Below are 15,084 nucleotides of genomic sequence, written 5' to 3' on the forward strand. Positions count from 1 at the left end.
AAGTAAGGAGAAGTCGTAGAAGTACCAAGAATTGTAACACCGAGCTTTGCGTTGTAATCACCTGAACCCTGAAAATATACAGCGTTTACGCTCAGAAAACATATAGCAGAAAATAAAAAGAGAGCAAGAACAAGAATGCAGACGGTCTCTAGTGAGCCCTTCCTAAGCATTCACTAGTAGATCAATACGGACGGGACATATACAGAATTTTACAGTTATTGTCGTTATGAGGTGCTTGTAATTTAGTCGTCTTTTCCACATTCTTTTGACGATGAAAACTTAGGAGGGAGGTTTTTGTAATTTTGAAACGAGAGGAGTATGGTCAGTAATGCACTAATTCTTAAGGGAGGTCGTTGTGACTAATGTCTAAAGTATGTCTGACGAAAGAACAAAGGAAACTGACGATTATTTTTTTAATTAAAACACGATATTTGCGGAGAAAATGATTAATGACTCCGTGGGACAAACTCTTACCTGGACTCTCGACCACCTTCCGATGGAGGACTTCCATCCGACAATTGCATGAATTACAACAGCATTTTCCTAATAATCACAAGCAAAAAGAATTGAGTCCAACTGTTGCATGAGAGCATTAATATTTGGTACGTATCTAGTAATTTAGGCGATTAATACCTTGGTCTCCACATCATCGAGAATGATGCAGCTGACGAGCCTCGCACCAGCTCCTATCCGAGCATTGGCCGAGATTGAAACATTTGGACCAATCTATTCGGCAGCACAACAACACAGAATAAGATTAGATGATTTGTTCATTTTTTCTTGGTAAGGAGACAACGGGTACATTACCTTGTACAAGTGCATCATCTTGTACAATTTATTGCAAAGACTAACAAAATTTTCAAAAAGAAGAAAACAGAATGTTAGCTTGAGACTACCTTTGCAGTTGGATGAACTTTTGCTGATGGATGGATGTATACGTCGCCCGAAATGGTGGCTTTTTTCAAACCGTCTCCACTTGCCAAAAGATGGGTGGCCGTTACCCTATATTGTGAAAGATAGAGCCCGGAGCATCTCAACGACATTCTACATGATACAAAGTCCCATCAGATAGGATTGACAGACATAAGAGTACTATTAGTCGAGCAAGAAGCATATATTGGTGTCTTTTGCTCACCCCGGAGTTTTGATTTGTTCCCAGAAATCCCTGGTTTCGTATATGTAAAACTGCTTTTTGCCTGCAAGTGGTGATAGAATATCTTGATCCAGTCGTACAAAATCTGTCGGAAGACTCCTGCCAACAAACTTGTATCAGAATACAGAACAGGAGAAAACGTAATGAGTTCATTCGAAACTACTTTGCAACAGTGCTGATGTTTATGCAGTTAAAGTCTACGACCGAGTTTGGTTGGCAGATTTATGTAGGATCGACAATTAACACCTGAGTTCGGTTGCCTTTTGGAAGCCCAGATTCATCATTAACCAAGAATATAATGAAATAGTTACGAAAGAATAGAATGAATGTTAACTATCGAGCTTCATATAGTTCCAGAGTCTAACTACTTGAAAATCAGAACATCATCGTGTATCAAAATTCAATCTGCAAAAGAGTTTTTGGCTAAGATTAACTCCATTTAAGCAATATCTACTCATACCGGCTGGCACCGAGAGTTTCCTGAAATTCAATTTCTTTCATTTTTCCAAAATGAAGAAAAATAACTGGGATGTTGATTCTACCTGTTTGGGGGTTGGAGTGCTTCAAAGCTGGTTACACGCCTGAGGGTAGCTGCAAATAACCGAAATGTAGAAGATATAAATCATGAATAAAAGTATTAGGCTAAAAAAAATTAAATATTCAGGATACTTGAAGACTTGGTTTTTGTGCAAATACGTCTATAGATATATACCTTACATCTCAAACTTTGTTAGTTACACATAAACATACAAATATCATTATCCATGAAAAGTAAGGGCCTTCATTTCCATACACGCTTGACAGATAATATTTAAGTGCAAATAATTCTGGAAGGGGAATTATCAGTCAGAAGAAACTTAAGTGCAACAGTTTTTCGGCTTAATTTCTTGGAGGGATTCAAGAGTCGAGAGACTGACTAAGTTCACAAGTCATATTAGCTACGGCACCTAATCAAGAGGAGCTGACAGAGAACTGACCAAACTGAAGGGCGTGTATATTGGTCCAAACAAGAGTTTGACTCAACCAGTTTGAAAAGCCTCGAAAGTAATGCTTTGCAGCTTATACTGCTTAAGAGTCCAATAAGTAACTAAGACGCATTGAAAGGAGATATTGGATGGCAGAATTGTCGTCTTCCCAATGTACAAATAGTATCAATGGCAGTGCAAACTGAGCAACTCAGGGAACTACTAACCTCTATCCTTCCGTTGCGTGGATACACCTTGAATAGCTGTAAAGATGTCGGGGGTAAAGACGTACACACCACAATTGATACGGTCGCTCACCTGTTTCATACAGAGAAAGTTTGGAACAACTTATCATCAATATTTGACATCATGAAGCAATAGAAAACATATTAGTTCAATCTCAGAACTTTCACGTACAAAAGTTTCAGGTTTCTCGGTATAATGCAACAGCTCATTCGAAACAGGATCAGCCACAAGTTCCCCAAACTGGTTCGCCGTCTCAGGGGAAACCTGCAATAAGGAAAATATAATGAACCAATGACAAAAGAATGACTGTTTTTATGAGAAAGACGGAGATCAACTTAAGATGTATTCAGTGAGATGGCACATAAAGTTGCCAACCTTGATCACCAAAATTGTTCCGATCCCACCGTAACTTCTGTGAGCGTCTGCAAATTAATCCATGAACCAAAAGTTAAAAACTCAGAAAAGACCTGAAATCTATATTGGACATAGATAATCGAATGTCAAGTCTGCAATGCATTCTATACATATCGAAGCAAAGTGAGTAAACACAGACAATTACCTAGCATCTCAGGCAGTGGAAAACTGCAACAAACGTCACAATTCAACAGAAAAATGTGTGACTGCCAGATAAAATTTTATCAGTATTAAAATATTTTCGAACTTGATTTTCTACTATTTCACCAATATGGGGTTATTAGGATATGAAAGGAGAATAGAATAGAATAAAAACCGGATTCTCTTCCATGATCTGATCCCTGAAGTTATATAGTCCACCAGCCGAACCATGCGGCTTATCCTCTTTCAAGTATCTAGTGAAAGAAAGATCAAACGAGATTATGCATGATCTTGGCAGTGCTGCAACCGTATAAATCATTAACATATAGAGAAGCAGAAGATCTAGCGAAGCACCATAATTACCTGACAGGGACTCTAAGCTCATTAGAAATTGATGAGACAAACAACGCAAATTCACGCTCCTCATAGAACCCAACGAGGTAGATCTGTGCTAGATTTGGGATCTAATAGAAAATTCCACTAAATAAATTACTCTGCCAGACATCATAACACAAAAATAACAAACCAACTTAAATTCAATAAGATTGTCCATCATGTACTCAAGTTTCATTTACTAGAAAACTTTTATATTTCAAGAATATCAAACACAATAACATGCATGCCGAAAGGGTAAAGCCATGACAAGATTCAACTCATATGATACATTGCCTACCCGTTTACAAGCTGAGATGGGATGATGAACCATGGGCTGTCCTGCCAGTGGAAAAAGAGGCTTTGGGATATTCAGGGACAACGGCCTGAATCTAGTTCCTGCATTCCCCAATCCATAATTGAAACCATAAATCATTATCCAGGTCTCATTGATATCTTAAAACTCCTCCAACAAAAGAATAAAATCAAGAAATTCTCCATCCTATGCAATCTTAAGATCCAAACATTCAACAAGAACAGGTCTAATTTCAAGAATTACAATCCAAATGCCAGTGGAAAAAGAGGCTTTGGGATATTCAGGCACAACAGCATCAATCTAGTTCCTCCATTCCCCAATCCATAATCGAAACCATAAAATCATTATCCAGGTCTCATTGACGTCTCAAAACTCTTCCAACAAAACAATAAAATCAAGAAATTCTCCATCCTATGCAATCTTAAAGATCCAAACATTCAACAAGAACAGGTCCAATTTCAAGAATTACAATCCAAATGCATGAGAAATGTCCAAATTTTGCACCAAAGAAACCAAAATCCCACATATTAACAATTCAGGCTATGACTCAAAGAAAAGGAAATACAAATCATACCTTTAGTGGGTCCACCCACCATGATCACTGCAACAACTCTCTCTTCTGAGCTCCCCATTGATGACACCAACAAACCCACAACCCAGATCTCAAAACTCTCTCAACAGCCTTACAAACTATTACAAAAGGCTAAAGTTCATCACACTCTCATCCTAATTCATGTAATAACTCTCCTGCACTTCACAAGGGTACAAGAATCTTGAACCATTACACGGTGGGCAGAAAATGGTTAAACTTGTGAACAAAGGCAGAGCTTGAAGTAGAGTGATATATATAAATACAACAGGATACTAAGAAGATTTAAGGAGGGGAATATGCTATGTGATTTAGAAGGGATCCAAACACACACCCGGGTTGCAGGAGGGTGGGAAGTCTCGACCTCTATTTCTTCACAGGGTTGAGATGTGGGGGCACTTTACTTGCATGTAGGGCTGCCAGAAAATTGATTAAAAGGTACAATTTTGGATGGATTTAACGAGTTCTTGGAAGATAAGGTAAACAAACAGTTGAAAATATCATAGTTTTCTTCAAGAGTTGATTTCTTTGAATTTCACATATATGTTTTCTTTTTATACAGATAAATATATCTTCAAGATCTGATGATTTATGCAAATGATGTTTTTCAAAATGTCATATAACGAAAGGTAAATTGGAAAAAGTATTATTGTAGATCAGGACCGAATCTGAATGTTGCAAGAATTTAATTCTTGATTTTACGAGATAAAATGTGGGGTTTGCAAGAACTTTGATGAGATGGTACGATGGGAAAGAAGATCGGACTGTTAATGTCCAGTGCGATTCATTTTCATGTTTGACTGTTCGAAATTTATGGTTGAGGTGGGTAAATGTAATAACATTAGATATCGTTTACATGATCGAAAAATCTGAACTTTTAAGGTAATTTAAAAAAAAATAAAGGACGTCAAATAGAAAAGGTTATTACATATCTTAATCTATTGTCTATTTTCGTAAATTATTACTATTTTTTTTGTAATTATAAAAGTTATTTCTCACAAAATAAAAAGTAGGAATAATTTATATAATAATATTGACATTTTTAAAAGTGTATGCGAAATATTTTAAAACATAGATGTGGTTTGTGTAAAAAATGCTTACGTATTTTGTTGGTATATGTGTAATTTTAATAACTAGAGATGATTTATTTAAATAAATCATAGATAAAACCTATAAAAAAATACCAATTATCTCTTAATTAAGATTTTCTCGATAATATTTTTAAGAATCTGATATAATTGCGAAAACAATAATATTCATACCTTCATTTTGGTAATTATTGGGTGACCATAAATAAATAGGTCTTATCTCTAAAAAAAAATAAAAATAAATAAGTAGTTCTTGTATCACATCACTTACGAATAAGGGCGTATCTATGTTAAGAGATGAGATAAATATCGATATGATAGATAAATGCGTGAAAAATTTTAGAATATATAAGAATAAAATAAATATATTTTATTGATAAAACAAATGATTAGTTGTAGTATAAATTAGTCAATTATTTTCTATAAATTGTGTAGTTTTACAAAACTACCCCAAATAAAATAAAAATACACACAAATAAAACTCAACTTTTTACACCAAATTGAACATAAATTTTTTATTATTTGAAAAGTTATATTTAGTACCCTAATATTTGTTCGATTTAATTAAAAGACTCCTTAATTATTCAAAATTTATTGAATTTGCTGATGTAGCAGCAAACTTAATTTGCTAGCAGCAAACTGATAGCTTTCTGAGATGCCTGCATGATATCGAATAAAACAATGACTAGTAAAACCTCTATCATTTACCAAAATATGGCAAAAAAATCAGAAAATTGAGATGAGAATGAGCAAGAGCTCTATTTTCATACATACTTTTTGTGAAATTACAAAAATTATTCATGATAATTGAATAGAGATAGTTTGTGTAATGATATTGATGATTCTGTAGAATATATGTATAATTTTTCAAGAAATAGGAATGATTTCTGACCTGAATGGAGCTTCATTTTTTGATGAACACCAATGATTTCGGATGGTTAAGTCTAAATGCATTTGAAGCAGCCGCTTCATATTCGGGTTAAATGCAATTTACCCTTCCTGTGTTGACCAAAAAGAGAAAAAAAAAATTTGTAAAAAAATTAATAGCAATTTACCTCCTCGTATTTCTCAAAATGAAGTAAAAAGGTCCCTAATGCGCTCGAGTGCATTGCATTTATACATAAAATAATATTTATTCTTAAAAATTATAAAAAATAACAAAGGAGGCGCGTGGATTACAATCCTAAAAAATATAAAGGATAAATTGCTATTTATTTTTATTGAAAATTTTTTGCACATTATCAATATTACAGGGGATAAAATACATTTTCTCCGTTCATATCCAGTAGTCATCTTTGTTTTGAAAACACTTGAAGGTTTGGAATATCAGACTTCAAATTAGTTTGTTGAACGGAAAATAGACATCGAGACAAAGCCATATAGGTTGTCTTCCCTTTTTCCTCCTATGTTGTCCTCGATTCGGATCATTTACAACTCAATTTGAAAAATAATTAGTATTTGATTTTGTAATATTGGTCGAGAAGATCCCGTAGATGGACATCACTAGTCCGATTGAATTTTCTGATTCATTTCATTTTACGATGATCAACCAATAATTGAGTGATTGAGACTCTTTTTTTAAGAAAATACAAATTGAAAAACTTAGTACTTTTAGGGCATATTTACTAACTAGGATGGAATAAAAGGGCGACACATAAATGTAGTATTAAAATAGAGATTTGTTTAGCATTATTTGTTTATTTAAGATTATAAAATTATTATTAGAAATTGATAAAAAAAAATCACATTTACCTAAGTTGATTATAAATGTGATTGTTTAGACCTTTTATAAACAAGACATTGAGGTAGCTCGACAAATCTCGTAGTATGTGGTACAATTATCAAACCGTAGCGATCTTTAAGTATTTTTTTATGGGAGAAGATACAAAGATATATATATATATAGGGTGAATAATAATTTATCCCGACGTGATATTGAAAATGAGCACATTACTCCCTATGAAAAAAAATATAGCAATTTACTCCTCCTGTACTTTTTAAAATGAAGCAATTTACCTCCTTATACAGGGAGGAAAATTGTTTCATTTTAAAAATCATAAGGGGGTAAATTATTGTATTTTAAAAAATACAGGGAGTTAACTCGCTATTTATTTTTTTATAAGAGGGTAATTTACTGATTTACGATATCACAAGGGGGTTGCTTGCATTTTTCCCTATATGTATTATATTTTTGACCAAAATCATGTGCTTGAAAATGTGTTTTTTATCACATTCACATCATGTATTAGTCCAAAATCTCATAGTTTCCTTAACGGTAGGCTTGAACTAAAATCTTGGCCTGAGCACCACCTTGAATGTACACAAAACTGCAATCTGAACCAGGCTCCAGTACTTTCAGCCATTCAGGAAGTTCATAAGTGTTCTTCTCCTGTGTTGGTGAAAGACCCCATAGGGATCCTGTCAGGTTCTCAATGTGCAGCTTCAGTTCTCTGATGGGCTTCTCAGACACATTCTTGATGATCACCTTGTGCCGGTAGTACGCCTCCTTCCCGACGGTCCATGTGTTGGTTATCGAGTGAAGAAATTGAACCGGAACATGGGCTGCAAGAAACCACATTTTATAAGACGTTTGAAAGCTTGTAAGATATAATATAAGAGACTCCTAGTGTCTGTTTATGTCTGTTTCCTTTTCATATTGATGTGGCTAATTCGACGAAAGAAAGAAGACAGAAGCAAGAGTAGTAGTAAACTTGTGATGTAATAAGACAGGCATTTGCGATGTACCTTGTGGTTTGTGGTAAGGAATGGAAGGTTTTTGTGATTCTTGATTATAGGAAGCTGTAAGTCAAGGCAGCTATCAAACAGTTAACTAATGATAATAAAAATTAACGTTTGATATCTTGAAAGTGCATGTAATTTTACCTGCAGAATTTCGAGGCAGACTGTGCAGCTTGGAGAAAAGTCCCACCAGAGGGGCGGTACCAGACAATGTCGGCTCAGTTTGCTCGTAATTTGACCTATCGTCTGTGAATTCGTCCTTAGCATTGGGACCTCCAACAAGGGCTCCATGTATAACGTTTGGATTAGCCTCGGGACGTTTGTACCACGTCTCGAATCCCTCCACACATCCGACTGCAGATTTGAGCAGAGAAACGGGGGCGATAGACGCACCTCTGTGATGCACGTGCATTGGGTAGTTTTGACCGTAGCCCACTATGTAGCTCAAGGACATGGGATTCTTGCCAAGAATGTAGTCGGCCTGGACAGAGTGTTTTCAGATGTTAAAGAGAGTGATGGTAATAATGACTAAAGAAGTTAGTTATGCGCGCATGTGTACTTGTGATTTTGCAAAGTTGAGGAGATCTTGATGTTGGAGTTCGCCATCTGGGCATTTGACGACACTTTTCGCCTTTGCAAGATAGTCTGAGTAGACAGCTAGTAGAAACGCAGCCGAGGCAGGGTACTGCAGGTTGTTCCATTCATGCAGGTAGAGCAGACCCCCTGAACAACATTAAAAGCTACATCCTTGTAAGAATTTAGATTACTTGGTCAAAAAATTTAAGCTGTTTTTTAGTTGGTGAAACATATGAGTGCCAATAGTACAGACCAGGAGTCATAGGAACGTTGTAGCCGTCGTTCTTCTGCAGACAGGCACAGGTGAAGTAGTCGGCTTTCGCTCGATACTGTTGTAGTGTGGAAGTGTATGCTCCTCCAGCTCCATCCAGCAAAACCTTCACAGATGTTGTTACAAGTTAAGGTAAAAATTTTAGGACTACTATTGTCAGACATGACTAAGGAAGTTGTAGTCGAACGCTTACCTTAGAGAGGAGGATCTGAACTCCGGCGTACTTGTTGTCCCATGAAAATTCTTTGACTGCCCATCCTGTTCCACCTAAAGAGACACAGTTGTCGACGACGTAGTTCAAGTAGTAGTCGTCGTTTGTCGCCCGGTGGAGCCATGTAGCAGCCCACAACAGTTCATCCTAGTATACAAGGTTGCCAGAGTTTGAGGACTAAGGAAGCATTATGACAAGAATCCGAGGGATGACATCGATGAAAAACGGTACATACCGAGTAACCGGTTGATGTATAGAACTGCTTGGCTGATCCAATGGAGTCATCATAGAAGCCTCTGAATCTATTTGCAAAGGAAAAAAGCTGTAGAGTTCCAAAAAAGCAAGTTAAAAAACTCTTTCTTGACATGAAAAATGTCATGAAGCTATATCACAAACAAAAAACATGGTAAAATATCACTTACATTGGGGTGTTTGTAATAATTTCTGGTTTTATGGTGGGAATATGTTGTCCATAAAGTTGTAATGTAATTAATGAAATATCATTCACATTCAAGTTAAGTTGACAAACGTTTATTTTAAGCAATTGCAAACACCTCCTCAATTGAAAAAAACATAAAAACCTGTTTTGCATGCACAAGCAGAAGGCTAGAGTAGGCAGAATCATAAGGCTTGAAAGCAAGAGAGGCGGCGGCAAGGGCGGCGGCCGTTTCTCCGGCAAGATCCGATCCCGGATGCTCAGGGTCGAGCTTATACGCCGTTCTTGGCGTGGTCATATCCTCTGCTCGTTCCCAACAACAATGATCCGACACTCCGTCTCCAACCTAACAACAAAAATTGATAGTAAATTCACAACATGCAACATAAAAAAAAAAAAAAACAATGAAAACTAATCCATGAAAAAAACAACTACCTGTCCCCAAAGAACATAAGGCTGAGGATGTGCCTTAATGAAGTAATCAGTTCCCCATTTGATTGCTCTCAAAGTATGTCCCATCTGGTCCAAACTCACCAATTCTTGCCTGAAATCAACTGCAGCCCATGACAGCATCGTCACACTAAACGCCATTGGGAGCCCAAACTTCACATGATCGCCGGCGTCGTAATACCCTCCCACCAAGTTCACCTATCGTCCATGTCAAACAAAGACAAATATAAATAAAACGTGTTAATTACACATCCACAAGTTGTTAAAAAAGTCGTACAGTTTTGAGAAAAACAAAAACGTACCCCCTGAGCATAACCGTCACTAAGGCCTGAATCACCACGCCATTTTACACGTTGGTTCACGGGGAGTTTACCCGACCGTTGCGCCTCAAAGAACAACAAAGTCTTGTCAAGGGCCATGCTGTAGTCGAACGCCCCGACGATCGATGCCTCTAGAGCTAGTAGACTAGCTAATAAGGCCAAAATGGAATATGATGATGGCAATCTCACCATTCTTGGTTGGAGTTGAGAGATTTGGGATAGGGATAGTTGTGACTTTAAATCATATATTAAACTCTTTATAATGTGAAAATTTTCTTGATATATATATATATATACATATATAGGGAATAAGAATAATAATAATTATGAGTTAGGTAGAAAATTGAAATAATTTAAGGGAAGAGCAAAAGGTGGTAGCATCCACGTTCATGCAAAATAAGAAATTAAAAAAAAAAAGGGATGAAATGAATGCAAGATTGAGGTATCCACGTTGAGTTGTACTCTTTTGGCATTAATTATTAATTTAGAGTGGGAAATGTAATAATGTATAGTGCATGGTCGTAGATTTAAATTAATTAATTGGATTAATTAGTTGAGACACGTTGAAACGAATTTGTGGTTTTTGGGCCACTTTGATTAATTGTACCCATAAGTTTTTTCATACACAGATGATGCATTTGAATTTAATACCCGTAAAAAATTAAGGAAAAAAAAAGAAAAGAAAAGAAGAAGAATGGTTGTTTTGGTTGAAAGCATTTTAGTAAATATACATACATATATACATATAGAAAATTTAATACTGGTCGTATAAATTATAGTATTGATCAAGAGGTCACAATTCATGTAGATACAAACTCACGTGGACAACTTCCTCGGCCCACATGAAAAAATGTGATAGACATTTGAATGTCCGAACCAGTGATATGATATATATATATATATATATATATATAGAGAGAGAGAGAGAGAGAGAGAGAGAGAGAGAGAGAGAGTTTCGAAGTAATAATAGTGTGCATGTAGGATAAGATGTATTAGACCATTGGATTGCTTTCGGTGTGGATTATTTGTAGGTCAAACATAGCTAATCACACCTACAAAGATTCATTTATTATTATTATTATTATTATTATTATTATTATTATTTGGTAAAAAAACTTAAAAAATAGATATAAATTCAGTAAATTTGACAAGATTCATTTATTTATTTATTCACAAATTAAAGCACTGTCTTTTTTGTATTTAAGAAAAAATATGCACTCAAAATCCTCAACTAGATAAAGAATTTTAAAAGTTTTTTCAAAATAATTGGAAAAACAGCTAATTGCCCCACTAAAACAAATATAATTCCTTTGTTATATAATTTCACTCCAAATTATTAAATCAAATTTCAAATCTTTTTTCCTCCCATTTCTCATTATTTTTTAGAGCATAATGAGAATACGGGATAAATTATAATTTTAGTCATGTAAGTAAAGGGATGAAAATTTAAGTCCTATAGAAATTCACTTTAACAATTCTGTCCTATAATTTTAAAATCCTTCCATATTAAGGATAAAAATGACCTGAAAAATGCACGTGAGTGCACTTTTTTCAGACATCTTAGCAATTCCAGATATTTTTGTCCTCAATATGCTGAATTTTTAATATTATAAGACAAAATTATGAAGGCGAATCCATACAAAATTGAAATTACCATCCCCATATTTACGGGACTAAAATTGTAATTTCTTGAGACACAATTAGTCTTGTCATGTTTTCAAAGTGACAAGTGTTGTTCCATCTCCATCCCACAGGCTCAAAAGGAGGGCCATCACAGGCAGCAAAATTAGGGGAAGTTGGAATAGGAAAGATGCCAAGCAAAAATTAGGTTTATGTTTGGTATTTATTGGGTACTCAATTTTCACAATTTGGTCAATACATATATGAACATGGATGGGGACAAGCTACCATTGTGTTTCTTGGATTTTATGTTAGTGTGACACATAGCCCTATGTTATTATTTGTTTTAAAATATGCTTTGTATTTGAAACGTATCTGGTTGTATGCAGAATAAGTTCGGTTCTTATCCACTGTTCTAGATCTGAGTGGTTTTAACTGATCAGACCTGGTCCGCATTCGAAATTAATCTGTAATTAATTAATTCAATCATCAATAATCAATATACGCCAGTTATCAATGTCAAGTATTTATAATTAGTCGATAGCTACCCACATATTATTAGGATTCAAACTCATAACCTCTTAATCATAGGGTCTCAGCTTCGCTAACTAAACTAAGACCCATCGGCTTTTAAGATCTACAGTAGTGATATTATTAAGAGTATATTAGATCGGCACCCGCTTATGATAGACCTAATTACACAAATACCCCCTACTGTTTATAAAATTACAAGTACCTTTGAGGGTGTTTGTGTAAAATTTCATACGTACTTGTATCTATAATTATAATTTTAAGTGGTGTACTTATCTTTCGCAATAAATAGCAGATGTTTGTATAATTAAATCTAATTTCAGGGGCTATTAATGCAATTTTCTCTATTATAAATTATAATAGAAGAAGGAAAAATTTTCAATTAAGTTTTTTGAAAAGTGAAAATACTTCACCTTTTATCTCACTACTTTCTTCTTCCTACTTGTGTGTGCTTCTTTAAGGTTGCATTTAAATGGATGAATTTGGATTTATTTATTTCAAATTCTAATAATAATTTCTTTCAATTTGATTGGATAATTTTAAATTATTTAATTCTAATTCTGAATTATATTTTCTCAAATATTTATAAATTTTAAATTTCTTTAATATGAATTCATTTTCTGTGAATCATTCCCTCAAATTCAAATCTATCCATTCAAATTTAATATAAAAAAATAAAGGAAAAAGTATTATTTTAGTCCGCTAAGTATGCTTAATTTTAATTTTAGTCCAATAACTATGTCCATTTTTGTTTAGGTCCAGTAACTTACGAAATTGCTTACTTTTAGTCCTTTGGCAGATTTTGGGACAATTTTACCCCTATGCAATTTTTGAAAGGCAGTTTTAATCCGTATGCACTCATAGGAGTAAAATTGTCCGAAAATATGTCAGAGGACTAAAAGTAAGCAATTTCGTAAGTTACTGGACCTAAACAAAAATAGACATAGTTATCAGACTAAAATTAAAATTAGGCATACTTAGCTGACTAAAATAATACTTTTTCCCAAAAATAAAAGTTAATTACGTAAAATAAACAATTTTTTTATTAAAATATACATTATTTAATACATTAAATATATATATAACTAATCAACTGCAATAAAAATTTAAAAAAAAAGAATCCCACATAAAAAGAGACAAAAATAAATGCAAGAGATAGTGAGATAATAGTGGGAAAAGGCTTGTCTTCCACTGTCTAAATTATGAAAAAAGAGCTCTTTCCATGAATACAATTATATTGTTGTTCCAACATGGACTGTCATACCTTGTCTTTCCCATCCATCCAATTAAATATTAATCCTCCTCCTCTAATTTAATTCATTTTTTTCATTTCTTATGAGATAAACATTAGATTTTATTTTAATGTTAATTATATTTTTTTAGTGTTTCGAAAAATAATATTATAAAACTTATAAAGTATTGACAATTTTATAAATAATATGATCGAAATCGATGGAATTCGTCAAAATTTAAAAAATAAAAAGGGGATATTAGTTATTTATTTATAAGTATTTCAGAATTTCTCATAAGATGGACTGAAAAGTTGATAATAAATTTGCCTAGTCATCCTTTAAATCATTAGTCACTATGTAAAATTGGTTGATTTGAGGTCGTGAATTTGAGTTTCATCACTCGTATGTATGAATATTTGATCATGATCATTGAAATTGAGCGGATTTAAGAATAAAAAGCATTGATGAAAACAAAGATCATCGAAATAAATGTAGATGAAACTCTATTCTTATTGTATTTTTTTTTTTCCATAGATGTACGTCATGTATATAAAATTATCTCTTAAATATACATATAAATTGAATGTGCAGTATTAATTTAAAGGGTAAATTATAAAAAATCTTTCGTTGTTTGATAAATTATCAATACTGCTTGATAATAGCAATCTTTAGTTTTCTTTAGGAAATTTTTAAATTTTATATTGAAATATCCAAAATGCCCTTTTAAACCCAAAATTATAATTTTACATATTTTTTAAAATAATTATATTTTTTTATAATAATTTTTATCCAACATCATATTTTCTTTTTTTTATTTAAAGTTTAAATTTCATTAAGGATAACTTGATATTTTTTATACAATCCAAGTTACATAATTATATATCAAGTCACGTATACTCTTTATTATTAAATCGGATAAATTGTTCAATATACTCTTGTAAGGTGTTTACTTTATATTGTAGGGGTTCGATTTTTATCTCCAAGTCCGGTACAAAATTGAACTAATATTCAACTTAAACAGTTCAAGTAATTATAATATAATTAATACAGAATTTCTTTTTTATTTTGTCATCCAAACAACGTATACGTAAATAAGGTCTAAATGTATTGATAATTTTTTAAATGAATATTTATAATTATACGAAATATCAAGAAATTTGAGTGTAATATTGGATTCAAAGTGCAACAGCTCACTCCCTCATACTCTCTTCTCCCTCTCTCTATATATGATTTCTCTTCCATGCTTCTTTCCAATACAAAAATGAGGCCAACTGATCAAACTTATAACTCAATCAGGGCTTCTTCATCTGTTCATTCACTTTCACCACCAGCCCACCTCCTCCACGGCCACCACCAATGCATAGCCACTCTCAAGGGCCACAACGCCTACACGTCGTCCCTCGTTCTTGCCGGA

The 15,084-nt window shown here is 33.8% G+C and overlaps 2 protein-coding genes across 2 annotated transcripts in view; both read right to left on the reverse strand.

The window, feature by feature from the left end:
• The window catches only part of LOC105157167 (mannose-1-phosphate guanyltransferase alpha-B), a 4,865-nt gene extending 327 nt beyond the window's left edge, over window positions 1-4,538 (reverse strand). Inside the window, exons 1-14 of the mRNA XM_011073481.2 lie at window positions 4,182-4,538; window positions 3,593-3,690; window positions 3,283-3,383; window positions 3,095-3,173; window positions 2,924-2,984; window positions 2,740-2,786; window positions 2,536-2,628; window positions 2,346-2,436; window positions 1,696-1,744; window positions 1,136-1,252; window positions 897-1,044; window positions 634-726; window positions 475-543; window positions 26-68 (exon numbers count right to left, since the gene is read on the reverse strand). Of these exons, the coding sequence (XP_011071783.1) occupies window positions 26-68; window positions 475-543; window positions 634-726; window positions 897-1,044; window positions 1,136-1,252; window positions 1,696-1,744; window positions 2,346-2,436; window positions 2,536-2,628; window positions 2,740-2,786; window positions 2,924-2,984; window positions 3,095-3,173; window positions 3,283-3,383; window positions 3,593-3,690; window positions 4,182-4,239 (1,147 nt within the window). The 5' untranslated portion in view covers window positions 4,240-4,538. The remainder of the gene's footprint in view (window positions 1-25; window positions 69-474; window positions 544-633; window positions 727-896; window positions 1,045-1,135; window positions 1,253-1,695; window positions 1,745-2,345; window positions 2,437-2,535; window positions 2,629-2,739; window positions 2,787-2,923; window positions 2,985-3,094; window positions 3,174-3,282; window positions 3,384-3,592; window positions 3,691-4,181) is intronic.
• LOC105157390 (endoglucanase 5) lies at window positions 7,455-10,499 on the reverse strand. Its single transcript, XM_011073802.2, has 10 exons — window positions 10,270-10,499; window positions 9,953-10,165; window positions 9,663-9,863; window positions 9,317-9,403; window positions 9,064-9,228; window positions 8,853-8,976; window positions 8,583-8,746; window positions 8,168-8,504; window positions 8,030-8,083; window positions 7,455-7,846 (listed from the first exon to the last, which is right to left on the reverse strand). The coding sequence occupies exons 1-10, from the start codon at window positions 10,477-10,479 to the stop codon at window positions 7,554-7,556; spliced, it is 1,848 nt and encodes a 615-aa protein (XP_011072104.2). The 5' UTR covers window positions 10,480-10,499; the 3' UTR covers window positions 7,455-7,553.

The sequence above is a fragment of the Sesamum indicum genome, linkage group LG3 (genome assembly GCF_000512975.1).
Source record: "Sesamum indicum cultivar Zhongzhi No. 13 linkage group LG3, S_indicum_v1.0, whole genome shotgun sequence".
NCBI lineage: Eukaryota > Viridiplantae > Streptophyta > Magnoliopsida > Lamiales > Pedaliaceae > Sesamum > Sesamum indicum.